Source organism: Priapulus caudatus, unplaced genomic scaffold (genome assembly GCF_000485595.1).
Source record: "Priapulus caudatus unplaced genomic scaffold, Priapulus_caudatus-5.0.1 Scaffold9, whole genome shotgun sequence".
Lineage (NCBI taxonomy): Eukaryota > Metazoa > Priapulida > Priapulimorpha > Priapulimorphida > Priapulidae > Priapulus > Priapulus caudatus.
The window spans coordinates 616,409-644,263 of record NW_014577070.1 but is presented as its reverse complement, the minus strand read 5'-3'; the positions used below and the strand labels follow the sequence as shown (position 1 = coordinate 644,263).

At 45.2% G+C, this 27,855-nt stretch overlaps 1 protein-coding gene across 1 annotated transcript in view; it reads right to left on the bottom strand.

Annotated features, from left to right (window-relative positions):
• Positions 1-27,855, bottom strand: part of LOC106806577 — a 109,328-nt gene that overhangs the window by 62,936 nt on the left and 18,537 nt on the right. The window contains exons 6-17 of the mRNA XM_014808572.1: positions 26,604-26,717; positions 25,788-25,962; positions 21,162-21,382; positions 19,649-19,771; positions 18,974-19,165; positions 18,397-18,511; positions 18,079-18,188; positions 17,589-17,720; positions 16,959-17,081; positions 16,561-16,752; positions 15,862-16,055; positions 12,272-14,564 (exon numbers count right to left, since the gene is read on the bottom strand). Coding sequence (XP_014664058.1) covers positions 12,272-14,564; positions 15,862-16,055; positions 16,561-16,752; positions 16,959-17,081; positions 17,589-17,720; positions 18,079-18,188; positions 18,397-18,511; positions 18,974-19,165; positions 19,649-19,771; positions 21,162-21,382; positions 25,788-25,962; positions 26,604-26,717 — 3,984 coding nt within the window. The remainder of the gene's footprint in view (positions 1-12,271; positions 14,565-15,861; positions 16,056-16,560; positions 16,753-16,958; positions 17,082-17,588; positions 17,721-18,078; positions 18,189-18,396; positions 18,512-18,973; positions 19,166-19,648; positions 19,772-21,161; positions 21,383-25,787; positions 25,963-26,603; positions 26,718-27,855) is intronic.

Here is a 27,855-nt window from a genome sequence, read left to right as displayed (position 1 = left end):
GAGAGAGAGAGAAATAGAGAGCGAGAGCGAAAGAGAGCGAGAGAAATAGAGAGGGAGAGATCGAAACAGAGAGCGAGAGAGACAGAGAGACAGAGAGAGCGTAACGAAGAGAGACAGAGAGAGGAAAGATAGAGATAAAGAGAAAGAAAGAGAAAGAAAGAAAGAGCGAGAGAGCGAGAAAGAGATTGAGAGAGATAAAGCTGACATCGTATAGGAGAGAAGCGTTTCACAGCTTCACATTGTATCAGGTTACTGAAATGATCCTACGACATTACACTTCCGTATATGAACTGTGATAGGAACAAACATGGCGGACGTATTATCGGTATCTACCACGTCTTGTAGTATACAGCCACGCGTAAGGCTATCAAAACTACGACTCGTTTCTGAACTATAAATAAAGAGTAGGCGCCTTATTCTATCCTGGGTATAACTGGAGGGTACAAACCATCTCCAGATGTGAGGCAGTGCAGTAGACAGCACGTACAGTAGTACCGCTAGCATTTCATTTACCACAGTTCACACGCGTGCAAACGCTCGAGTAATATATACACCTAACGCTAGTACGGTGAAAATGTTCTCAAATGTTCAGCAGTGTAAGTGCTTTTAAAAACCATGCTACTTGTGACGTATTACAAGGAAACAGCTTGCAGCGATTTCCGGTGGCTGACGTGTACGAGTGCAACCAGGAAAGTGGTGCAGTTGTCTCTTGCGCGGTCGAGAAATTTACCATTTGTCTTGAAATTTTCCTGCTGCGAATAGTGCGTGTTGCCACTGGTCTGTCTATTCGGCATTTATATATCCATCTCATTCCTGCTGGTACATAGGTCTACGGTTCTGTCTGATCGGGGTAGCACAAGGGTCCCCCCCCCCCTACTCTAATTGGTCGCTCTCTGCTTCCAGCCCCTTCCCCAGAGGTTTCTCTGACATTAGCCAATAGTTAACATAAGAAATCAAACATCGACAGTATACGGAAGAGCTATGAGACTACCTTCAAAAATATATCACAATGTTTCACGGACAGAGTGCATCAGAAAGCACAAATAGATTACGCTTCATAAAACAGCGAGGAATAAACTAATCGCCGAACCAACAGCTGCATTGACCTATGCAGGTACGACCTTATGTATAATATATCATCACATCTGATTCCACAGGCATTGACAATAGGATCTGCGAGAGCGGTCCATAACGCGGTGTTTCTATATTCTAATGGCAGCGAACAAAAACTGCTTCCAATGACACTGATGGGGCACTCTAAATCTCAATTATGTGACGCATGAGTCATTTTACTCACGTGTGCGGCGGATTTTCGTTGAGTAATTTGACTCATGCGTCATTTTACTCACGTGTGCGGCGGATTTTCGTTGAGTAATTTGACTCATGCGTCATTTTACTTGAGTAAAATAACTCACGTGTGCGACGGGCTTAAATCTCAGTTCGTGGTATATATATTTTCACTTTTAACCAAGTTTTCTGAATGAAAGTACTAAAACGATCCGACACCGTGTTGGTGCGTAAAAATCCGTACATTAAACGTCGTAAAGTTAAATTCACCGTAGACGATTTCGGTGTTTTTACGTCTTTGTTAATTCATTCTTGAAGAAAATCACAAATCATGACAGACGAAAAATACTACTCGTACAGACTACATCGTACAAGCATCATCCGGTGTCACGGTCCCATGGTTACAAAACCGGAACCGGAACTCTCCTTGTACGTGGCGAGCTCAAGGAAGTTCGGTCTGTGTAGACAGACTTACCGTTTCCCTTGGCTGCATATAGCGGCGGGCGGTGCGCGAGAAGGGAGCAGAAATAACCACGAGACTCGATGTATATCTGTGTACTGTCAGTACGCACATGTTACTGCCGTGCCAGAAACTGTCATCAAGTGGAATTCGAAGCTATAAATAATGCTGCTAGTCCTAATATATGCTAGTGTACTACGAGCAATATAAACCCCCATCATGACTAGCATATATATATAGTGGGGCATTTTTGTTATCAGTAATGCATTTTGCGTAGGCAAAACAATGCTATAAAATAATGAAATGAAAAAATAAATATAATGAAAAATATATAGGACTACGCAACAGATGTTACGCAATGTTTTTACCAAAAACCAGCTATTTATTTCAATAACCAAAATACGTCAGTTTTGTATTTGTGTTAAAAACTCAGTACTTCCGTGCTGGCTCATTCGTTAACGAAGATGTACATGAATTCCGATGTCTGCACGGCCAGTCAGTCTCTTATTGCATCGCATCACAGGTTCTCGGTTACGGACATGACTCATCTAATAGCGGGAGTACCTACATTTAGTTATTCGCTAAACTTGAATACGGGACGAAAGCAAACACAGACAACCCTTCAAGAAGAGACGCTCAATGGAAACACCGAGTGTCCGCTATGGACAGGTGACCGTGACTCCAACAAGGTGGTGTCCCTGTGTAACTCCCTCTCACGGGAAACACCACACCTGGCCGTCCACGGACAGGTGCCCGCTTTATAGAGGTATCCCCGTACGCAGGGTTATCCACACGTAGACAACAACGATGCCAGCTAAAACTTCAGCGACGAGCTTTCAGAGGTTACATCGATATATCGCGATACTTCCCGTCACCCACTGTGACGGGGACGCGTGCAATGCGGCTGCTTATTTGTCTAGCTTCGTGTTTGCTGACTATAGCATTAGGCTGGCGCGCGTTTGTAGGTGCGATGCCTCCTCCACCACCTCGCGTCTATGCGTCAGCAGCGGTAGGCCACGTCATCAGAAGAAATGTGGGCGGAAAAGAAGGAATGCGGGCCTGTTGTCGGAATCTCTTACTTTACGAGGAAAACCAGAAAAACGCTGGTATAAAAGCGAGCGAGTCGAATAACATCAACAACTGGATAAAGTGATAATATATATATATAGTAATTATAGTGATAATAGATTATATATAATATATATATATATTAAATTATATATAAGTAAGTCCACATCCGACCGAGCACACGCGTGTAGGATAAAAACCGTGTAAAGAAATAAAAACTAATAATATATATTATATATAATATAATATAGTCTATGATATCAAAGAGTACATAAATGGGGAGAATGGGGGAATAACCTCCCATTAATTATATTACTGTAACTGCTTGCATTATATATAGATATTAGATATAATATAGAGATATATATACGGAAGGAGCCGAGAGGGAATGATACGGACCTAAATAAGATAGATAGATGATAGACGAAAGAGGAAGAGAAGAGGAGAGAAAGTTGAGAAAGAGAGAGGAGAGACGGACGCACCGTACGATACGCCTGTATCGCACGCACGCACGCGTTACGGCCTACGTATACGGCAAAGAGGGGTGGGGCGGGCGTTGAAAAATGTCATTTAGGCCGGCATTATTTCATACAGGTTTTATTGTTAGGGTCCACATGACGTCGTGATAGTTGCACAGTTAATGAATAATGACTGCCTTCTTAACGAGACATGGTTTCACGATGCCGGCCACACTAAATTTAGAAGCCAAAACCTATGATAATTCGCGCTGCTGTTGGTGCTGAATGAACGACGTCGATGTATGATAACATATATGCGATAAGCTAATAATTGATCCAGCTAAAGGTAATGAATCCATTTTTAAAACCTTTAAGCGGCGAATGAACTCTAGCGCATAGACCAATGTGATTATGAATCGGTACATCTATTATGTATATTACATGATCTTATAGTTATTTCCATGCCCCTCAATTATCACCCCAATCGGGCCAATGGATCAATGACGAGGATTGTAATTGTCGCCGATGATGTTGACGCTGGACCAATGAAACCGAGCTGCCAGGGACCACGTGGTGTGAGAAGTTCAACTAGCGTTCAATCGCGGAATGAGTTGGACAGTTGTGGCACGGCTTGACAGTAGACTGAGTAAAGGTTTATTACCAATTTCAGTGAAGTGAAATGCGTGTGGAAAATCGTGTTTACTTCAAAATGAGAGCGTGATCCTAATTACTATATATATATATATATATATATAATTTTTGTTTATTATGTATTATTTGTGGGCGTTTACGTTACTAACCGCGAAAAAAACTGTTTCTCGGTTTCCGTTAGGAGAAAATCGCCCGCCCACTTTAAAGCTAACCGTCACAAGCAAATTATTAACAAATTATTTCGACTCAACAACTAAGTAATCGCTGCGGTTTATATCGTGGGCGTGGACCAGACGCTGTTCCGCACAACGTTCTGAAATATTATTAGTCTAGACGATTCGGCGAACAAAAGTTTGATTTGAAACGCATAAACCTGATCGTGAGAAAAAAGCGAAGTTTGCCGTAACGCATTCACCGACAGTACGACAGTAGTCACAGTACAGCGGCCGCGCATACCAGCAAACGCTGCTGCTACATGACATGACAGACTGGATCTCTAGGTTACGAGAAGCATCGGTCTAAACTGAGTCAGATGCTGGTATGTGAGACGCAGACTGATACAGCTCTTCTGTATGCACCACACGTGACCGGCGAACATTCCTCATGCACCGATCATCCGCTGTTCAACATCTAATGCGGCTGGTCAAATCGTTACTATTCTTGAGAGGGGCCGTGGATTGTACCATTTTAATTATCGGAAAGATACCAGACGAATTTTCCGTTAATCGGGAATAGGGTTATAATCTGCCATTTGTATTTAACCGGGAACTGGAAAATGGTATATTTTTACGGGGTACACTGGGAATAAATCATCGTTTCTTCCTTTTATAACTTCATAGGCATATTAGCTGCTATTAATGTAGTTATCAGGCGATTTTCAATTTCTAACGCATTCGTTTGAATTTTAGATTTGCCTTTTTGAGAATTTAATATGGATAATATTTTCCCCTAAAAACTCGCAATAATCGAAAATAATTTTACGCCATGCAACCAAACAACCTCAATTTTCCATTATTTATTATTATAATTTGTCATTATCATATTATTTTTACGTGTAGCGATTGTAAGGCATACTGCAGCGACAACAACCAACCACAACGCAAAAAACAACCAACAAAAAACAAGCAACAAAACAACAAAAACATGACAAAAAAACAAAGCGTCAAATTCGCAGCGAATGGTCCCAGTCAGACTGCAGGTTCTCTCTTTTTTCGTTACACAATGGCGGATTTTTTAAATTTGCACACTTAACTCGACTTTTTAACTCGAGTGTTGAATGTTGCATGGACTTACCATTGCTTTCGATGCCATGTGCTAGCAAGGATAGAAAAGTGTTTTCTTTTAGCTAGGAAGCCGTGAACAATAAATGTCCCACATCTTATATAAAACCGAATTTCCTTGTTCGACAGACGCTATTGCAATGCAAAGAGAGCCTAATTTTCGTAAAGTAGCCTAATTTTCGTTTGCAAAAAATCACGCACCTATGTAACAATTATCTACGGCTGTGATTGGCTACTTATTAAAAGTCGCGCGACTACTTCGTTGGAAAGTATTAAACGACTTTAGTTGACAAAATATTTATTGTCGTTACGGTTGTTGCCGGACGTTATCGCGTGTACAACAACAGCTCATTGGAAACAATAGTTTCTATTTTTCTAGAACAGTGCTTCTTAAACTGGTGAATGGTTCACCGAAGGGTGAATGAAATTATTTTTGGGGTGAATGAAACTTACCAAAAACATAAGGAAATTTAGTCGCGGGTGAATGAAATTTTGTGATAAAGACTCGAGTGTGAATAACACTGAAATAGTTTAAGAAGCACTGTTCTAAAATATCGCCAATCGGTTGGCTGTTGTCGCTGCAGTCTGTTGACCTTCACTCTTGAAAAAAAAACGGGGAAAAAGTCAAAGAACCCTTCGCGTACAAAAGAAACATCCGATACTTAACAAAGAAGTGTTTCCGTTTCTTGAATTATTTTCTTTCAAAAAAACGTACGTATAGGATTAACAGCCGTTCGTTCTACCGGAAACGTTAGAATGCCGCCGAACACGCATGTTGTGTCAGAATACACAAACTTCGAAATCACAGATTCCTGGATTTTGTTGTCGAGTCATCGTCTCGTATAATTAATAATATGTTTACGCTTCTTCCTCGCATACGCACAGAGTCTGGCGTTAACCGCATATATTCCTCACACCAGCTCGACATTTGTGAGCTGTTTACCATCACCTAGTGTTAGCCATCGAAATAGAATAAAAATAAAAAATCGGTAAAATTTCTTATAACAGCTTGACTGTATCCTTAAAACACTGGTCCGAACAACAGAAATTGGGTGTGCATTGTTGATGCAGCAATGGTTCCAGGTAAATATATTTTGGCTACCAACATCTTTAATGGAAGAACGCAGTAAGCAACAGCAGCCGGCCACTTCTCCCCATACACTTCAGTGCGCCGCTGATACTGTAAATAATATGCTAAACGAAAGAAACAGAGATACTTAAAGATGCCGCCTCGTTATAACAACTTAAACGTTGACGAAAGAGGAAATTAACAACACGCCTTCCACGGAACAACGGTTTCCATTAGATAATATAAGGGGCTTCACTATTTCCCGCTGGTAATAGTTCCTAGATTTTTTGTAGTTGCACATCGTGTTGCAACAGCATGCGATCCCACATCATTAACTGTAGTACCCAAAATAGCCTGCGTTCTCTCGTCCACAACACCGACGTTTACTTCATCGAATACCAAATGTTACGGGACCATGGCAAATAAATTCGTATTGAAATACATTGGCGTGATTCACGAGGAATGTGGAAAGTAAATGACTGGCCATGCAGGCAGGGAGGCACCCATCGCTCGCAGATCTACCACGCTTGTTCATCCCTTCCTCAGCATCACGAGTGGCTTCGTGGGGACCATTACTCATTCATACTCCTAAACATGTAGTTCCTACACACGCGCACACACGCACGCACACACGCACACACGCACGCACAGCACCCACACGACACCACAGGCACAGTCACACACACCACACATGCTGCCGCACGCACTCGACCAGCTCAACGTACGGACGCCAACCTCCAGTCACGCTAATACACACGTCCCGTTTGACGGTGGCATGCACCACGCATGCATGCACATAACTCACTGCTCACGTCACAACGCCAACACTCTAGTTACCCCCCCCACCCACCACCACACACACACACACACACACACACACACACACACACACACACACACACACACACACACACACACACACACACACACACACCCGCACGCACATAACCATACTCACTAACACGCACCCACGCTCAGTCACACACACGCACGCTTGGCAAATACACACGCACACGCGCGCGCACGCATACGTTACACACGCTCATAGGCACGTGTACAAGCAGCGCACGCGTGCAGGGCCCGCATGCACACACGCGTAAAGGCACACCACAAGCATGCTACCCCTCAAGCCTCTTCACGCAGAGACACTGACAACTATCAACATCACACACGTGCCCTACCGCACAGCTATTTCCACGCCATATGCCGCCTGAAACCAGACCTCAGATCACAGACCGTATCCCTCTATAACATCAGGTCAAGAGCCTAGAAGGCTACACATATTAAACGTCTTGTGTATTCGCTATTACCGAAGCGAACTCTGTGCTGATTAAAAATATTTATATACGTTGGAATGATATTTTACAATTCATAACACGCTAGGGAATCGAAACTACTAAATTTGTAAGCTACGATGCCAGGCCAAAAGCATCATTTTAGCGAGCACATGGCTAAATTCATCGTGATCGACGCGTGTTTTTTTCTAGTATTGTACAGTAATAGCTGGATCTAGCTGGCTAACATCTTAGACTTAGAGGCGAGAGGTTCATGGGTTTTAGAAATTATAAAGAGTTAGCAACTAACGCAGAACATTATCCAACCTAATCATTTTAGTAACATTCCTTGATATAGTTACACGTATGTATACAATCACGCTTGTGTATACAATCACACAAGCAAGACAACCTATCTATACGTACAGATAAACTATACACCGCCTATGGCGCGTATCCAGCGCAGCCGAAAGCAAGAAGCAGTAAATGTTGCATTATTAGCGCATAAGAAGTAAAGTTATTTGTATCTGTGGGTGTTGCGAGCACGCCTTTCTGCGGGATACGTCCATCTTTAGCAAGGTCTATTAGCACTAGGTTATTACAGTATATGGCAGCAGCAAACGCGGGGAACTGTCTAGCTTTTGCTGCTATTCTTAGAGCAGATAAGAGGCAGATGCCGGGGTTTAACACTACACTTAACTAGACAGCATCTTCAAACTTTGATTTCTGTCGATAGTAGGGTTACGGGGCAGCACGTGGGATTAATCAATACATCACGTGGAATTTATATATAGAATACGGAGTTTATAAATTTTCTTGAAATATCTGTATAAACACGGCGCATGGAAACCTTACAGCTATATATGCACAGCTTTGTAGCTCGTGTCGATTACGATGAATCGCCGTTTTCGGCAACGTGTATCTTGGATATCTGAGATGAACCATATCTTTGTTAAAAACCATCGTATGCTCTAATCTTTTCGGCATTAATGTCGATGTTAAACGACCCATTTAACATCTGATGTTGATCTTACTGACTCGTAAACGGAATAACGCGCAAAAGATTAAATAACAATGGGATGAGATGACATCCAGACGAAATCGTTAACATGGGAAGTCTTGACCAGGAAGAAGAAGTGAAATACTTCTTTGCAGACGAATCAGCATGACCTTATAAATCCAGTCCAAGAAAACGTAATAAATGTAAGCGACTTAGCACTTGGTACTTTATAGAATGTTCAGCGTACTTTAGTACACTACCGTACAACGTTAAAATGCACAGCGAGATTGGCGTGGACAAATGAGGGAAACACAACCCCACCCACCCCACCATGTCCCACCCCATCCGACTGACACTCCCATCCTAGTGACACCCCCACACCGACTGCACGCGAGGGTCAAAGGTCAACGCCGAGCATCACAAATATCGACCCCCTCCTCCTCCTCCTCCGCCGCCTCATCCCCTACGGCGACACTCCCGCAGCGTGAACCTCCTGCGTGAGGTCAAAGGTGATGATCGCGCCCGACACATCGCGCCGACGGAACGACATACGGACATACACACTAAGAAAGCTTATAATAAGCACTAAGGCGCCTACTTTCAGTACGGCAAGGACTATCCGTGACGTGCCGGCCTGTACGGCGACTGTGCTGATGGTCGTCGTCTGGTGCTGTCGCTCGGAGACGCCGCCGGTGACGTCGGCCTTGGCCAGCGCGCCGCCGTTCTCACTCTCGCTCGCTCGCGCGTCAGACATCTCTTCTACACTTCGCTCTCTCCTCTATACATCCATGGGCTAGGGATCTGGTTGTGGTTCGGTATGCATGCAGCTAAACACGGCTCTAAACACACTCTGACTGATCGCGCGAAGCCGGCATCCCGGTATATAACCGCGGGACCAGCGCAGCCTCCACAGCGACGTGGGTTGAAGAATTCATGCGGCGGGGGTGGCGGGCATGTGGACAGCGATGAGTAACGTGACTCAACGACATGTGCGCGTCCACGTGTTCGCGTGTGCTCGTGCGTGCGTGCGTGCGTGCGTGCGTGTTTGTGTGGGGTGTAAGAATACACATGTTCGTGGACCACCCCCTACCGTCCAAGTACAGCGGGAAGGTCGTGTTCAAAACACATCACACGTAAACAGACACAAAAACCGCTGTTGGTGTGAGAGATCAGCTACTACGGCATTACATAAGCTAGTATCATCCTGTTGTGCTCACATGTTGGACATATTACACAGCTATAACTCTGGTTTATGAATGGTTCGCGTACGTAGTATGCGTATGAATTCTTTATAATTATACATCTGTAGACATATATCTGTTTGTCAACAATTATTGTAAACGCTTACACCACGCCCTAACCAATCTTTAAAACGGAAGTGTCTTTAACCACCGTAATCTGGCAGGCATGGTTGTATCTCAGTTTTGTCATTTCCCTGTAAAGCGTTTTTGGGAACATTATCATGCACCACAAAGACATGATGACATAATTATGTCTCGTCGTGCGACGCAGCGAGACAGGGTCTATAGTACCGATAGCGAAGTAACCAAAGCCAAAAAACGACGCGATTGTAAAAACATACGGTACGGTACGCCAAGACTGACATATTATGTTAACACTTATTAGCATAATGTAAAAAATTGTTTTCTGCCATCTTTTATCCGTGCGGGACGGGTCTTCCTGACACGAACAGGCGACACGCATATTTCTTCGTGAATGACGTATCTGACTGACGAATACAGACTGAAAAACACTATAATTTCTCGTATTACAGCATGATTAATTGGAAGCGTGCTTATGACAGAAGGCGTATGTCGTGTAAGATCGTAGGTGAGATATTTATGTGGTGGATACCATGCGACAGCTTTCCGTACACTCAATCTAACGGTAATAAATTCCTCGCAGGCTAAATCAATGCTTTAATGAGAATCTGCATAAGGTACCCAAATTTAAAGTGCATTTGTTTTGTGCCTAAACTTTGAATTGTTTTTACCCATACTAATCATAAGTCTACTCATATTTTATATTATAAAAGGGCAATGCATATTTATTTATCTATTTATTATTTAATCATTGACTTTGTATGTTAGTTAGTTAGTTAATTAGTTGTTATTTATTTATATGTATACTTTATATATATATAATATATATATATATATATATATATATATATATATATATATATATATATATGACTGCGGGCGGTGTACAGCATGGCTTCAAAAGTGTTGGCGCGCCCTTTTACTATCAATGGATACGGACGTGCTGTACACGCCGCCATCACTAACAATCTTCCAACGCATTTCGTCTTCTGTTTTCTTAGTGTCGTCACTTATACCAACAAACTTGGCGCACGGGAGACAGCCGGCACCGCTATGGACATCACTACGAACGGGCAGCATTGTGGATATCGAGAGGGTTTAGCCAACGCATTTATTGCGCACAATTCTTTGCCTTAGGAAGCTTCGACCTTGTGTTGCACTATCGTGACATTCTTGACTATACTGTTAGATGTAGTGCGAGTAGAAAGAACCTAATATAATATCCGTCAGTGCTCACAACCTTAACTGCGTTGACACACCACAGGCCTGAGTGTCAAGCGTGCTGATTGTCTGCTCTCAACTGTTGAGAGATCTCTCCTTCCTGAACAGTCTAACAGTAACTGTTAGAATTAACGATTTGCGAAATCTTGAATGGCGCTAACCACATGTGCGCGGGCCTCCGTCACGGACCAATCAGAAGCGTCGCCGTGTTTGACGGACGTGATTCAGAGGGGCGATGCGAACGCCCACGGCATTTCCGCCTGCCATTAAAGGAAGTCAGGCTGCAGTCATAAGCTAGCTCTGGTTTCACGGCGAACGTTTATGGAAAGCATGAAATACTATACCTGCCTGAGATTGGCAACTGCTGCTTAGCCTCAATGAGGCAACTGCTGCTTACCCGCTACTAGGCAACTGCTGCTCAGCCTTCACTAGGCAGCTGCTGCATCTGCTATACACACACGCCCAGACTCCAAGCCATCCTCATCCTCCTCCCAGAGTATGAGCAATTCCCAAGCAGCTACACGTGCCGCGCGACTGGCAGTACAGATAGGCAGATCGCGGGCAATGATGCATGCTTGAATATTGCATCATATAATTTCCAGAGAGCTGCCCGCACATACAGTATGGTGGGGGCATCAATTGTAGCAGACTTCCTGTGTTGAACTTATGGCATTTATTTAAAGAATTCTATCCATTTCCTAGGAAGATTGCCACAGATGTGTGGTGTATTTCAGCATAAATAATCGCCTTGCCGTGTAGGCGAATCCGTAAATGCCTAACGTTACTTTTTACCGAGTAATGGCTTTATAAATAAGAAAAGTTAATTCGCAGGTTTAGGCATTGCTATTGGTTCCACTATTCGTGAATTTAGATTCAATAATCACAAGCCAATATTTAATTTCACCCATCACTAGTTAGGTATGTCTACAGTGTACGGGGGTGTACGTTTTACGGAGTACATTCGTTAAATTATTAGTTCACAAATTGTCCACTGGTGGCAGCACTATCCAACACCAAACTGATAAAACATTCTGACGGCAGCAGTAAAACATTACGCAAGCACACACAAACCACATATAGAACCTTAAAAAATAATTAATGGTGAAATGGTGTAAGTAATGAATATGGTAAATATTCACCAATCAAAATATGCATTAGTACTATAAGAACCTTGCACTCACCATGTCCTCATCAGAAACGGTTGCATCTGCGTCGACGGCGGCCGACTCCTCTCTGCCCTCGTACGACTGCACGTCCTCACCCGCGCCTCGCCGAGCATCACCGGCTCCAACTGCACGCCCTACTCCTGCATCCGACTCCTCTTCCACTGTCCCGCCCTGTGCTGCGCCGGGCTTCCCGTCGTCACGGCGACCGTGGATCTCGTCGATTGTCTCGCTCAGCCTCCCGACCGCGCCCTCGACGACGGCGATCAGTCGCTCGACGTCGTCCGTCGCTCTCCTCCAGAAGCTGACCGCGTCCACCGTCGCCGTGACAACGCCTCCGCGGCCCGCGTCCGTCTCGTCGAGTTTCCCCGGCTCGTCGGACGCGGAGATCGCGCGTGGCGAGGACGCGGTGGCGCCATCTAGCGAGGGCGCCGGCGTCAGTCGCAGCGCCCCCGCGTCCGCCGTGTCTTCAGGCGGCGGCGGTGGCGGAAAGTCTTCGAAGACGTCCATCTCAACATCCCCGTCATCGTCGTGGCGATCGAAAGCTCGCAACGACTCCGCGCGCCGAGCTTCGAAGAGCTTCTCTCCTCGACCCGGCTCCACTAACTTGACTACTCTGTACGTCGGTACGATTCTCTTTCCACCCGCGGATTCCTTCTCGCTCGTCGCGACGTCAGACGGGATCGCTGTTCTCTCGCGCGACTGGTCGCCCGCGAAAGGTTCCCACGCTTCGACGTCGGTCGGGGAATCTTCCCGTGGCTTCCCGCGCGTCCGACGTGAGCGCGCATCCACAGCAACTGCCGGAGATGCTCCTGCCGAGACGTCGACGTATGCCAGGGAATCTTCCTGTGACGTATCGTGGATGAAGGCGTCTTCCGACATCTTCCCGCTTATGTTCAGCATTCCCGGTTCTTCCGTCGGCGACTCGTTGGGGATCGGGGAAGCTTCCTGTAACAACTCCTCGTCGTCCGCGACCGCGCCGAAGCTGGTTCGCTCCGACGCCCACTCGGGGGCGCCGGCGCTGCTCACCTCTGACGGCTGGTAGCGACAGGGGGAGCCACCATCATCGTCGTCGTCGTCGCGCGTCGCCAGGATCTCTGCGATCTTCGCCGCGACCTGCTGCTCCTCGAAGGACAGCGTCACGTCCGGTGACGCCTCCTCGGGCGACGTCATCGACGCCGGCGGCGGCGACGGCCATCTTCCCTCCTCGACGCCTTCCATCGTCGTCGTCGTCGCCGCGGCGATCTCCTCGCCCGTCGGCTTCGGGTCGACCCTCGGCGGCGCGGCTGCATCCGGCGTTCGCGCCGCCTCGTCGTCGCTGCCGCCGATGATGATCACGTGGTCGGCCGGCGAATCGCGACGCAGCTCCTGCCCTGCGGCGTGCGGCGGCTCGTTGTTGTACGCCCACAGCGCATCATCGAGTCTCCGCCGCTTCGGCCGGAAATCCGGATTAACTCCGGCGGCGGTGGCGGAGGACGCGTCGACGCCTCGCTCTGGAGACTTGCGCAGCCTGCGCATGGACTCGGGCGTGCGCGCGAGGCGGCTGTATGAAGGAGGCTCGCTCTCGCCCTGCTCGCTCTCGAAGCGCTCCGACTTGCGGATCAGGCTCGACAGAAACTTCTCGACGTCGGCGACCGACTGCCGCAGCTTCGCGACCGTCTCGTCGTCGTCGTCGTCGCCGGCGGCAACCGCGGGGTCTCCTCGCCGCAGCAGCAGCAGCCGAGCGTCGGGCTTCGCGAGGCTTCCTCCCTCGTGCCGCAGGAACGCCTCGAGGTACTCGAACTTCTTCTTGTCATCGTCGGAGGCGGCCGAGAGCGGCAGGTCCGAGTTGATCAGCTTCCGGTAGCTGTCGCGCACCATGTGCTGTACGAGGTTCCCCTCCGGTCGATCGACCGCCCGCGCGACCATCCCGAGGGAGGATCCCTCGGGCGCGGATTCCGGGAGCGGCCCCTCCGGACCGGGGATGCGCAGCACGGCGTACCGAGGCGACGACGATGCGGCGCCCCCTGCTGGCATCGCGTCGGTCGGCGGCAGCGCGTCCTGCGAGCGCGACCGCAGCATCGGCGCGCCGTCGGCGGCAGCGTGGTACGCGGGAAGGCTTCCGGTCGAGGTCGCCATCTGGCGGCGGCGGCGGTCGTCCGGCGCCGCCTGGTGGCCGAGCATCGTTTGCGTCTCGGCGCGTCCGCGCTCGACCTCCTCCAGGTCGCACCAGATCGACTCGAGCTTCTCCTTCTTCCTCGTCAGCTTGCTGAGCTTCTTGTCGATGCCTACGACCGACGTGTCGTCGTCCTCACCAACCTCGCTCGCTTTCCTGTCGCGAGGGAAGTATGAGGTTTGTATAAATAGAGATAGAGTGAGAAAGACAGTAGGAGAGGAGGAGAGAGAAAGAATGAGAGGGACAGAGAGAAAGATAGGAGAGGGGAAGAGTGGGAGAGAGAGATAGAGAAAGAGAGTAGGAGAGCGGGGAGAGAGAAAGACTGAGAGGGACAGAGAGAAAGAGAGAAGGAGAGGAGGAGAGAGTAGGAGAGAGAGATAGAGAAAAAGAGTAGGAGAGTGGAGAGTGTGGGAAAGAGAGCGAGAAAGAGAGGAGGAGAGGGGGAGAGAGTGGGAGAGAGAGTAGGAAAGAGAGTAGGCGAGGGGGAGAGAGTGGGAGAGAGTGAGAACGACAGGGAAAGCAAGGGAGAGCTAGAGAGGGAGAGAGAGTGAGAGAAAAGAAGAGCTAGGGTAGGAGAGAGAATGAGAAAGAGAGAGCAAGGGAGAGCTAGAGAGGGACACCAAGACAAAAAGACGAAGTGGAGATCGAGAGAGTAGGAAAGAGCGAGGGACAGGGTAAGGGAGAGAAACTACTGCAGGCCGGTTGCAAAGGCAATACGAGTTTTGTCTATATAGAGAGATTGTTTTCTATAGAGATTTCTCTTTCGAGATATAAGCGATCCAGAAAGAGAGCGAGAAAGGGAAAGAGAAAGAAAGAAAGAAGAGGGGGAGAGAGAAAGAGAGGAGAGGGGGAGAAAGAGTCGTGCTCGCTGACCTCACTCGCTTTTCTGTCGCAAAGGAAAAGTTTTGTCTATATAGAGAAAAAGAGAGCGAGAAAAGAAGTGAGAATGAAAATGAGAAAGAGAGAGAGAGAGAGAGAGAGACGGAGTGATAGAGCAAGGATGAGCTAGAGTAAGAGAGAGAGTGAGAAAGAGAGCGAGGGAAGGAAGAGCTTAAGCAGGAGAGAGAGTGAGAAAGAGCAAGGGAGAGTAACAGTGGGAGAGAGAGAGCGAGATACGGAGATGAAGAGGGGGTCGAGATAGTAGGAAAGAGTGAGGGACAGGGGGGTGCGAGAAACTACTGCAGGCTGGTTGCTATAGGGTCCATGCATATCACGTTTTATATGTATATTTTTATTTTTATATATAAATTATATTATGTCATTTGCCAGAAACTTACATAGGTGCATAAAATACAGCAATCGGCAATTGATCTGAACAAATTGAGTGGTCATGATTATCAGCCCTAATTCGTACATCAAAATTAACACACGAACATTAAGAACATACGATAAACGCACATTATTAACTAAAAATGCTATACTCAATAAAAAAATGAGAGAATAAAATGCATACTTCAGATCTTCAAATATGGGTACTTCCAGTCGCTTTCTGATGGCCAAACCCATTCTGACCGTTTCCACGAGTTCGTTAATAAGTCTATCCTTCGTGAGAGTGTATTCCCTTACAACCATACAGGTTAGGTCAAAGCCATGGGCTCTCGTCTGCACCTTGATCAGATGCATCAAATGATCTATGGCTGCACACAACTGCAACAAGTGACACAAGCGATGAATGATATTATTATAAATGTTAAGTACCGTGTATTTTATGTGTATGATCCTACGGAAAATCTACAGAGATGATAAACATCTGTGGGGTCATGTTCGGTAGGATTTCGATGAGGCTGTCTCGATGTTTTTATAAGCATTACCAAGAATACTTTAAGCAACAAACATCATCTATACTTCCCCTCGATATTGCTCGTGCGCTTTGGGGATGTTTGCTCATCAAATGTAACCTTTACTTTTCGCAGACTAGCATACAGAAAAGTACTTGTCAAACAGTTCATATTAAAGTGACTTTCTTGATGGGTGTAGATTCGCTGTTAGATTTGTGAGAAATGGAGGTCTGGGCCAGCTCTACGAAGCACATGCTCACACAGCTCTACAATGCAATACACTACCGTACGCAAATTCGACGAACTTGTTATATAATGCTGTGGAGCTATTAAGTTAGACATGAACTTGCTATTAACAGTAGACTACCAATTACCTTGTCAGAATTGTTGTGGAAAACATAAGCGACAAGCAGACGAGCCGTTCGCTCTGTGGAACCACTACAGAACTTTCGCCAGATCCTGTGCAAATGCTGCTTCAGTTCATGGTTGGGTGCAGAGTCCTGCCTGCATGATTTCCTCAGCATGTCTGCAGCATCCAAGAGCTTCTTGCCGTAGTGGTACGTGCTCTGTTGTGAGGGTAAGATAACACAATTGAGTTTAGATCAGACAAACGTAATCATCACTGGTGATAGAATACAATATATAGGCGAAGAATGAAAGTAACGCACTATGACAATGATGGCCCTGAATGTTTGTATGTCAGTTATTCAACAAATCGTTCCCAACTCTTAATATACATGTGTTACCACATGTGGAGGGACATAAGAATCACCTTTGCTGTCTCTTGAAACTTGAAATGTTCGAGTTTGAGTCCGTTGACCTCTGCTGCTGTTGTGCCAATGTGTCTATGTGTGCTTGCTAGGACATCACACAGTTCCCACAGCCATGTCACAGCCTGCAGGAACATTAACATGGTAATTTTAAAATATTAAAAAATTAAAAATAACATTAATGCTTCATGGCTTCCTTGAGAAGATGTTTGCCATTGTTTCTACAAATGGATACCACGTATACATGTAGTCAACACTTCAGAAAAGTGAAAGAGGAAATCATTGATTCAGATTGGTAGTCGTTATCACAATGTCATAAAATGAAAATGGATTTGGAGAAAAAAATACTGGGGTAGGAAGTGGGATATGTAGATAGAGGAAGAGGGGAGTGTGAGGAAGGAGGTGGAGGTGGAGAAGAAGCCACCACTAACAACAATAACAACAACAATAATAATAATCATAACAACAACAACAATTAATAAACAACAACAACAATAACAATGAATGAACAGCAACAGCAACAACCACAACAGCATCAACAACCCCAACCACAAGAACAGCAGAAAACAAAAACAAAACGAAACACGAACACAAAAGGAAGAAGAACACACATAAGCAGCACTCAATGTCACCTGGTTGGCATCTCTTTCTGATGTCCTCAACTGTAGGATCTGCTGTAACTTGAGCTTGCGGACATCCGCCAGTTCGTCACAACGTGCCTTTCTGTCACTAAGCTCATTCAGAATACCTTCCACGTGATCAATCTATGAGTAAATAGTGAAAGGTGTACCAAATTGTATGCATGGGACACGTACAGGTACCCCACACATACACGTACCAATATGGGTATAAAAGCAGTAACCATGTTTAAAAACAAATTGGTTCATTTTGAACTATAACAGTGAAAGGGCCTATAACAGCAAGAAACATCACAGATAGTTATGATTATTGTAAGTCTAGGATGTCAGGACTTTTTACTTAACACTTCATAACTACTTGTCTGTTACTCTCAATTAAGACAGACATAGCATGTTTTATTTAAGTATAAATACATGAAACGCATTTTCATCTTGTCTCTCGTTCAATTCGTCACATGCGTAGAGCACGCCATTGTAAATATACCTGCTTAATGAAATCAGGAGTGACGTCATTTCCAAAAGCATCAAACACATTGGTTGACATCATGGACAGGAGCGAATGACCTTCAATGACTAAATTCTCAGCCGTCCTTTCTGTTGAAAGGTGAATACAGCAATAGATATATATCACGCATCTTGATCACTTTGTATTTGTTTTTTTCTCAACTACCCTTATTTGTTACAATTAATTGTGTTTCTAGACAACACCGCCCTACTAGAGAACCCAGTATAGGGACATAAGCTGGTAACAAAAAAGTCTAGTCGAGTCAGCGCAGTCAGTGTCGGTAGTATCGGTACTCACGTGCCATGTCGTGTTTTTCGTTGAGTGCTAGCACAGCTGCCTCTGAGCTGGGCACATCTGCAACGGACGCCTCGGTGCACAGAAATTCCAGCAGGTCGTCTAAACACTTGGACAGCTATAACACGATATATATAATCATATAATCATATACGACGATACGCCATCATGAACCTGTGTCATGCCAACGTAACGTGACAGGAAGCATTGCATCCTGTGCTGCAACATTGCTTTGTTACTCTCTATACACTTAACTCTATTAACCAGTGTCCCAACATTATTATGTTAGTAACATTAGTTACATAACAAAATGCTGGCCATTATTTATTTGATATCTTAACATTGTTGGATGAAATTTTTGCATTTGTAGCTCAATATGTGGTTTGTTATATATCCCACACAATCATTATTCTACTTCTTGTCTACTATTATTACTATTTTATTTATTTTTATTTTTATTTTTTATTATTATTATCATTACTATATGCAACTCGTGATCTGTCCCTTTCCTCACTGCAATATTCTACTTCTTGTAGAATACATGCAACTCGTGATCTGTCCCTTTCCACAATGAAATTACCTCATTGACGAGCTTGTGAAAGCGGGCTGACGCTACAACGAGGTTTCTCCGCCTCTCCAGCCTGAAGGCAAAGCTCCTGCACACGAGATCCATGTACTGCTTCAGAGCTAGTATGTCCTCGTGCCCGCCCTCCTCCTGCTGCAGCAACATGCCGGCCCGATGTCGCAGATCCGCATAGCTTGAGTACACGTCCTACATAGAACGGGAAATTATCACTGAGGCTACATATGGAAAAGTAGAACAAATATATCCTCGCGTGAACTCTACTTTGTTTATGGTTCCGTACGTTACATAATCGTGCGACAATACCGCATGCATGCACGCAACAGCACACGACAGGAAATTGTGAGCAAGCACATGAACTTGATTGTAACAATGCTGGATTGTAATATTTAGTCTAGTAATAACAGGTCGACCTGTATGCAAACGTCACTCAAAGGAAACCCCATAAATGACCATTATAGAGAGGTGTCCGTTCTAAGAAGGATCCAATTCTAAAGAAGTGAGTGTACTGTATAAATGCAATTAATGGAAAACGCAAAAACTTTTACTCATATGCAGATGTCTGTTCTACATAACGGCGGATCACCGTATAACTGTCACACAAACAAAACGTGAATCGACCTCTATAGACAGGTGTCCGTTATACAGAGGTGATCGACTGCTAACACTCACGGTGCAGTCCATCTCCATCTCTTCGTGTTGCTTCCTCAGTTCCTCGGCGACCTCGTAGCAATCACCGATATCGATAGGAAGCTTCAGTATTTTTTCACCTGGTCCGACAATCCAGTCTATAACCTACACGTCGGGCAAAATTGCTGCGTTAAAGTGGATAAACCTCGCAACAAAAAGCCTACATAAACCTACTGCGAGCACACTTGCAGTATGCACACATCACGAAATGTTCTTATTGAGCCTGAAATGTGCTCCAAACAGGGCTAGCCTAGTATTGTAACACGGCGTATACTGCTAACATTCTACAGCCAAAAATCCAAACTGTGTCGTGATTCCACTCTACATTATTCCTCACCAATAACAACAGGCATAAATCATGCCTTACGTTCCGACAGCCAAAATACACAACAAGCATCAATCATTTGACATTTCCGGCCCATGCGTTGTAGCCAAAACAAAACCACAAGCATAAATCACACAATGTACATCCACCCCTAATCCGTCTGATGGCGTCTAACCCACTCCCTCCATTACTACTTCCACCTGCTCATTAACCCTCCTTCCGCCTTCTACTAGCCCCCTACCTCTTCAGGTTGTACTGCAGCTGCTCCATCCCACCCAACCACACCCACACCCACACCCAGCTATACCCGCGGGAGCGTGCCCATGGTATGGTGGGTGGTGTGGTTACCTTCTGCATGTCCTGCTGCAGCAGCTGCGCATCCATACTCTACTGCAGCTGCTCCTCTCCACCCCACCACCCCCCCACACCCACACCCCTGCCCCACGCCCACACACACCCCACGACCCCAACCCACACCCACACGAACACCCACACACACACCACCCCCACCCCACATCCATCCACACCCGGAGGGCGCACCCCAATTGTTAAAGGTACTGGGGACGTGCCGCTGGCCAGGGTATATTTTCCGAACATCATTATTGGCACAGGGTATATTTTCCGAACATCATTATTGGCACAGGGTATATTTCCGAACATCATTATTGCACAGGGTTATCTAGATACACACCCATCAAGCTGATATTGGACCAATATTGGCAAATACAATATTGGGCCAATATTGGACCAATATAGGCAGATAATTGTCCAATATCGGCCCAACATTAGCAAAACAATATTGGGCCAATATCACCAGGCCGATATTAGACCCATAACTGCCTATATTGACAGAACAGGACATAACCGAAATATGCAACATTGCAACAGGGTATACTTTTTAGTGCAGTATATTGGGACAGGGTGTATTTTAGGGCGCAAAGCGGTTTGCAACAGGGTCAGGTTTTCAAGGTCCCGGAGGCACCTACCCTACCCAGTTCTGAGGCGAGTACCCCCAACCAACCACACCCCCAGGAGCTGTGCTTACCTTCTGCATGTCCTGCTGCAGCAGCCGCACGTCTAGATTGTACTGCACCTCTACACCCCCACCCCCCACCCCACACACACACACACACCCAGGAGTATTGTACGGGTGCTGGATGGTGAGGTTACCTTCTGCATGCCCTGCTGCAGCAGCCGCACGTCTAGGTTGTACTGCAGCTGCTCGGCGCGGTCCTCCCAGTACTCCTGCAGCTTGCGCTTCTTGTTGAAGAGCCGCTCGATGAGGCGGCGCACGTCGACGCGCATCGCCCGGCTGTCCAGCGTGTCCGTCACGTCCGTGTTGCGGAATCCCGACTCCGAGTCGAATTGCAGCTTCTCGAGCAGCAGCTTCCCTGCAAAGGACGAGCGTCGGCATCTCGGCGGGTTTACTTAACGTTGGGGAGTTGTAGCTCGCTTGCGTCGGATGGTGATGGTTGATAATTGGTGTGAAGAGATTAAACTTGTTCTTATTTAAAAAAATGAGCAAATTATTTGATTGATTTAGTTGGTTGTTTAGATCGCTGATTGGTTGATTGGTTGGTTGATTTGCTGGCTGGTTGGCTGGCTGACTGGGTGACTGAGGGACTGACTGACTGGCCGATTGATTGACTAATTAATTAATTGATTAATCTGTTGATTGATTGATTGGTTGGTTGATTGATTGGTTGATTGATTGATTGATTTTTTTTATTGGTGTAGGATGACAATACAATCAATGTAGAGTGGACATTCAAACCTTATTCACTCATACGGGGTAATAGGGGTGAACGAACAATGAATAAAATGTAAAAATATATCTAACGTATGGCAATGCTTTGGACTAGTTTGCAAATTCAAGACATTTTACGACAATACTGCAGCACTTGTCTTTGCTACAATCTTAGGATTAACAAGTGCTGCAGAGTGACAGGGCTCATCTGGTGTCTGGTGTTCTGCTGATAAATTCATTTCATTTGTGCATAGCAAGACGTCTTATACATAAGTCTTCTTTATTCTTGTTTGACTTTCGTAGACAATTCGAACAAATATATCAGCTACACTTTCGCACCCACCTAATCTCTATGAGCTAATTCAAGTAACAAGAACAATAATAACAATTCAAATACAAGTTAATGAATGACATTGACGTTGACATAAAAGATTTCAACATATGAGCATGGATCTCCTAGTTCAATTAGAGGGGGCGGGGGAGGGGTCCTTCTCTCCCACTTCCCTCCCCACTGCGTCCCACCTCCCTCCCTCCTGCCTCTCACCTTCCTCCCCCTGCCTCCCACTTCACTCCCCTTGCCTCCCACTTCCACCCCCTTACCTCCCATCTCCCTTCCCCTGCCTTCGACCTCCCTCCCCCTGCCTCCCACCTCCCATCCCCTTGCACACCATCTCGCACGACTTAATCGTTTACCCGTTTCCTGCTCGCATACACACGTATCACCGTTTTCCTGTCCCGTCCTCAATTGACTACTCTCTCTCTCTCCTCTTTTATCTTAGACTTTCTCTCTCTCTTCTCTTAATTATATAAAAAAAATTTAACCCAGCAGCGGATGATCTTTTTACCTGCCGCGCCTCGAATATATACGTTGCGTTCCTTATGCCCCTGAGTGTAACAGCCATCAAGAATAATAATATATAGTCGGTCTCTAATATTTCTATGGGTAACAGCTATGTTCGCATATACACTGGTGACAATGGGATATGCACGCCATAGCTACATGATACTATGTTAAGATTCAAGATGACAAGAAGGTAAATATTAAGTATTAATATTGGTACTAGTTTATTATTTATTTCGTTTAGCACAACAGATTACATGAGAATTACAAATCTTAATTTTCAAACTTAGGCCTATAGTATAACGCGACGATCGGCGGCGTGCCACATGTAAATCATAATCAAGGATGGCAGTCGCCTTTTGAGATACCCTAACTTAGCTCCCTGGGAGTTGTGAATCCTACAGCGCTATGAATCCAAGTATATTCAGGACAGGCGAATAATTTCGCTCAGCTGGGATCGTAAAGGCATTAGATTCGACATCGATTATGCCCAAGAGTTGACGACATGCTACAGTTAACTGGCACCTTGTGTTAGTTAAAAGTACATTTACTATAGCCAAACGCGTACTAGTTTGTCCAATTATCACTTGCTAATTTACTAAGAATGTTCTAATTTGAAATCTGTAATTGGTAATCTGGCAGACAACGGCCGAAATTTATGGACCAACAAAATAAAACTCGACGTTCGGTTCGTGCGGTCACATGGTTGCGTTAACGATGTTGAGCATCGAATTGTTTTTGTTCGGGGTAAATTGTTTGCTCTAGTGTTATTTATTATGCCTGTTGCATCTAACTTATATGTTGCATTGTATATCTCAAGAACGTTATATTCATTTATTCCGAATCCCAATGAGTATTAAAACATAAGTACGGATATGCGCACTCAGGACTCTACAAGGTATCGGGATAAAAAATCACTGACGCCGGAGATACGTCCTTGCGCAAAATGGTCTCGGTGCACGTAAATCTGTATGATTCACGCGCCTTCGCCAGTTCCTGGTCGGTTACAGCCGGCATGGCAGGTTTGTATGCTGTCAACTAACTGATTTCTGGACTGGCGTGATTTCAATGTAGATCATTTTCTTAGTAACCAGCAGTGGAATATTGGACACAACTAATACGCGTTTGGCTACTGAGTTATACCTGCGTACTTTATTACTAGCACAATAGGGTGCCAGTTATCTGTAGCATTTTCGTTAAGAATTGGCATAATCGATCGGTCGAATTATGCCTTTTAACAATTGTGCATTACCAATTGCCAGGGAACAATTATGATTAGAAGAAGTGCCAGCATGGGCTGCCCCGTTGGTGCCTACACCACGCGAGCATTCATCTGATTCAGGCCTTCAGAGTGCTATAGTTCTGACTGTCATTGAGAAGTAATTATTGAATTAAGTGAAGAGTAGACATTGGTTCATACAACATTTGCCTTTGAATATTCAACTATGCAACGGTAGCCACTCACATTCACCACAGGTATGGGCCGGATCTAATAATACGCAAAAGCAGTATCAGTCCTTTGATTCCAACAGTCAACTAAAGTTCCAGATCTCGTTTACCCTCCTTCTGAACGGTCCCGAGCACTTACTCTTCGATGTTCAGCGGGGAAGTACATTTCACTGTCCTTTCAATAAAGTTCCATAAAATTTAGTAGGTCCACCACTGAAACAAAAAGTTTTTCAATCGGCCTCCGTCACGACCCATGTCTCAGATAAATTCTAAAAATATTCTGCCCTTGTGCCCAGTGATCCTTTGACCTGTTACAACCTACCAATTTCGGGTCACCAGTGGATGGCTTTTCCTACCAATCGATGATATACACCGACTATCACGAGCCTGAGGTACAAGCCGTTTCAGATTTGTGCCGCAATTCTGCATTTCCTCCCTATACCTTAAGTTAAGGAGGGAATGTTCCCCCTTCTTTTACACCTCTTGACCTTTGACCTTTGACCACCAGCTTCGACATCCCAACTCGTTTTCGGATTACCACCCCACGTCCCGAATATCGTGACCGTACGTCGAGCCGTTTAGATTTGTGCCCAACTGTTGACGGACGCACGGACGGACTCACGGCCGGACGCACGCACGCTCATGCGATTCTACAAGCTGCATCTGACTATGTCAGATGAGCTAAAAATGAGCAAATCAAGACTCAACTGACAGCAATTTCAATTGTAATCCTGACTCTCGATGTCTTGTAGTAATAACTAAATTTGGATAACTACGTTCAACATTATACAGTCGCATTAAACATTCGCATCTTCATCCAGTCACGCTGCATTATATTTATATAAGTGGCAATTGACCTGTCCGTAATAAACCTTTGCCATGCCTGTCACACTGTATCATATGACAAACTCTAACACATAACTTACCCATTGTGAATTGACTATCAACCAGACGGTTTTTTTCTGATAACTAGTTTACGACAAAGCGCACATACTACCCAATTTTATCCATTCATAAATATGGTCACGACAGTAAGATATATCACTACGCTAAAACAGGTTGTGTGCTTGCTCAGCTAGAAACCCCACCACATAGTGCGTATCACTGTGACAGCAGCATGTACTGGCGGCTAGGCGCCGCCCTACAAAAAAACACATAATGTTCCAAACCGCAAATAAGTGATAAGCATGACAAAAGGACAACGCTAAATGGTCGAATGAACCACGAACATCACAAACATTGCAAGCTATATATATATATATATATAAGAGCCGTCCACGTGAGGTGTGCAAACGCACGTGTAAGATGAACATACGTTTATGTATGCATTTGTGTAGAGTATGTACATATGTAATAGATGTGCATGCGTGCATGCGTGTGTGTATGTATATGTACGTACGTGCGCGTATGTGTGTATATATGTATGTGTAGGTGCATTTGTGTTTACGTGCGTTTGTAAACACATGCGCGATCCTAGCTGTGATTGTGTTCATGTGTGTATGTACGAAACCTTTCAGCGCATGATTGGTTTTAATTGACTGATCGAGCTACGGCTCGAGTATTAACAGCATTATAAACTATTGTAATCTCCACTGACAAAGGAACAGGCTGGAATTTCGTAACCAAGCTAATTTCAACTATTTTCATAATTTCAACCCCCCTCTCAATCAATCAATCAATCAATCAATCGATTACAACCCATCAATTGGACATCGCTAGTATGCAGCGCCCCCACAGGCGCGAGAGGGGGGGTGCCCACCTGCATGTATGATGCCCTCGGGTGCGTTGACGATGAAGCTGTGTAGGTCCTTGTGGAAGTGCAGCAGGTCCTCATGAGCCGTCTTCTTCGTCACAAGCTGCTCGCAAATCTCGAAGTCGGCGCGGTCCAGTCTCCTGTGAACGTCCTTTGCCTCCCGCATGAATCGCTCGTACTCCTGGAAAACGATCGGAAAAAAATTAGGGACAAACACAGGGTCGTCGACACACGTCAGGTGACGCTGGAATGTCTACAGGGGAAAATGGAAAGGGGGGTCGTCGTCATCATTTATCCAGACTGGAATTTCAATCCATGAGTCGTTGTCGTAGTTGAATATACTTTATATCTTCAGGTGACTGATGACAAGAATGGCCCACATATACATTGTTTGCGATGCGAAGAAAGGTGTGACTAGATGCAACATGTATATATATATATATATACATATATATATATATATGTGTGTGGCACTACCGTTCTGCCAACTGACCAAACAACCAACTAGTCAGAGACAAGATGTAGATAGTGATACACAAATAACTGTCTGACGAAACGAACCTACACGCATATCATTTGACACAACATAAAATAATTAATCATAAAAAACGTTCATAACAAGAGGACAGTTATCTCTCTATCTAGATCCTAATATATGGCCATGTACATATGGACCTTCATATACCTTGTGACTGAGGTAAACAACATAAAGGTGTCTGCAAAAAATCATAAATCAGGTACTGAATAAGTGCGTTTCAGCCCTAACACCAGGAGTTTCTATAGCAACAAGTTTTTATCCAAAATAATATAATTCTTACATACCACTCTGTTAGAAAGCCAATATCCATGTCGATATGGGAGATAACCACCAAATTCCTTGGTAAGCTGTCCAGGGTCAACGTACTTGGTTAGCTTGCTGACTGATATAAATTGTGGCTGTAAACACACACACAAAAAGTATATAACAACTAGAAAGGGCAGTTGTCGCCAACTACATGTATCCCCCGTGATCTAGTATGAATGAAATATCTCTGTAAAGACGTAGCTTGGTAGGTAAAGTTAAATAAGTCACAAAGACAAAGGTTTGTTACACAACTCATCTGCCTGAGATGTGCAAGTATGTTAAAATTGGTTGCCTTAGGGGTTTTGGTACGCGACACACCTTCTCCCCAAGATGTGTAAGTATACGAAGTTTGGTCGCGCTAGGTCAATTAGGGGCCGAGTTATAGAGAAGAAGGCAAATATGATCAAGATCAAGGTCAAGATCAAGGTCAAGGTCAAATAAAAGCCGCAGTGACGTGGTTTTGGGACGCGACACACATTCTCCCCAAGATGTGTAAGTATACCAAGTTTGGTAGCGCTAGGTAAATTAGAGGCCGAGTTATAGAGCGGAAAGGAAATATGATCAAGGTCAATGTCAATCTCAAATAAAGGTCGCAGTGACCTGGTTTTGGTACGCGACACACCTTCTCCCCAAGATGTGTAAGTATACGAAGTTTGGTCGCGCTAGGTCAATTATAGGGGCCAAGTTATATAGAGCGAAAGGAAAATATGATCAAGGTCAAGGTAAAGGTCAAATAAAGGTCGCAGTGACCTGGTTTTGGTACGCGATGCGCACCTCCCCAAGATGTGTAAGTATACGAAGTTTGGTCGCGCTAGGTCAATTATAGGGGCCAAGTTATATAGAGCGAAAGGAAAATATGATCAAGGTCAAGGTAAAGGTCAAATAAAGGTCGCAGTGACCTGGTTTTGGTACGATGCGCACCTCCCCAAGATGTGTAAGTATACGAAGTTTGGTCGCGCTAGGTCAATTATAGGGGCCAAGTTATATAGAGCGAAAGGAAAATATGATCAAGGTCAAGGTAAAGGTCAAATAAAGGTCGCAGTGACCTGGTTTTGGTACGATGCGCACCTCCCCAAGATGTGTAAGTATACGAAGTTTGGTCGCGCTAGGTCAATTATAGGGGCCAAGTTATATAGAGCGAAAGGAAAATATGATCAAGGTCAAGGTAAAGGTCAAATAAAGGTCGCAGTGACCTGGTTTTGGTACGATGCGCACCTCCCCAAGATGTGT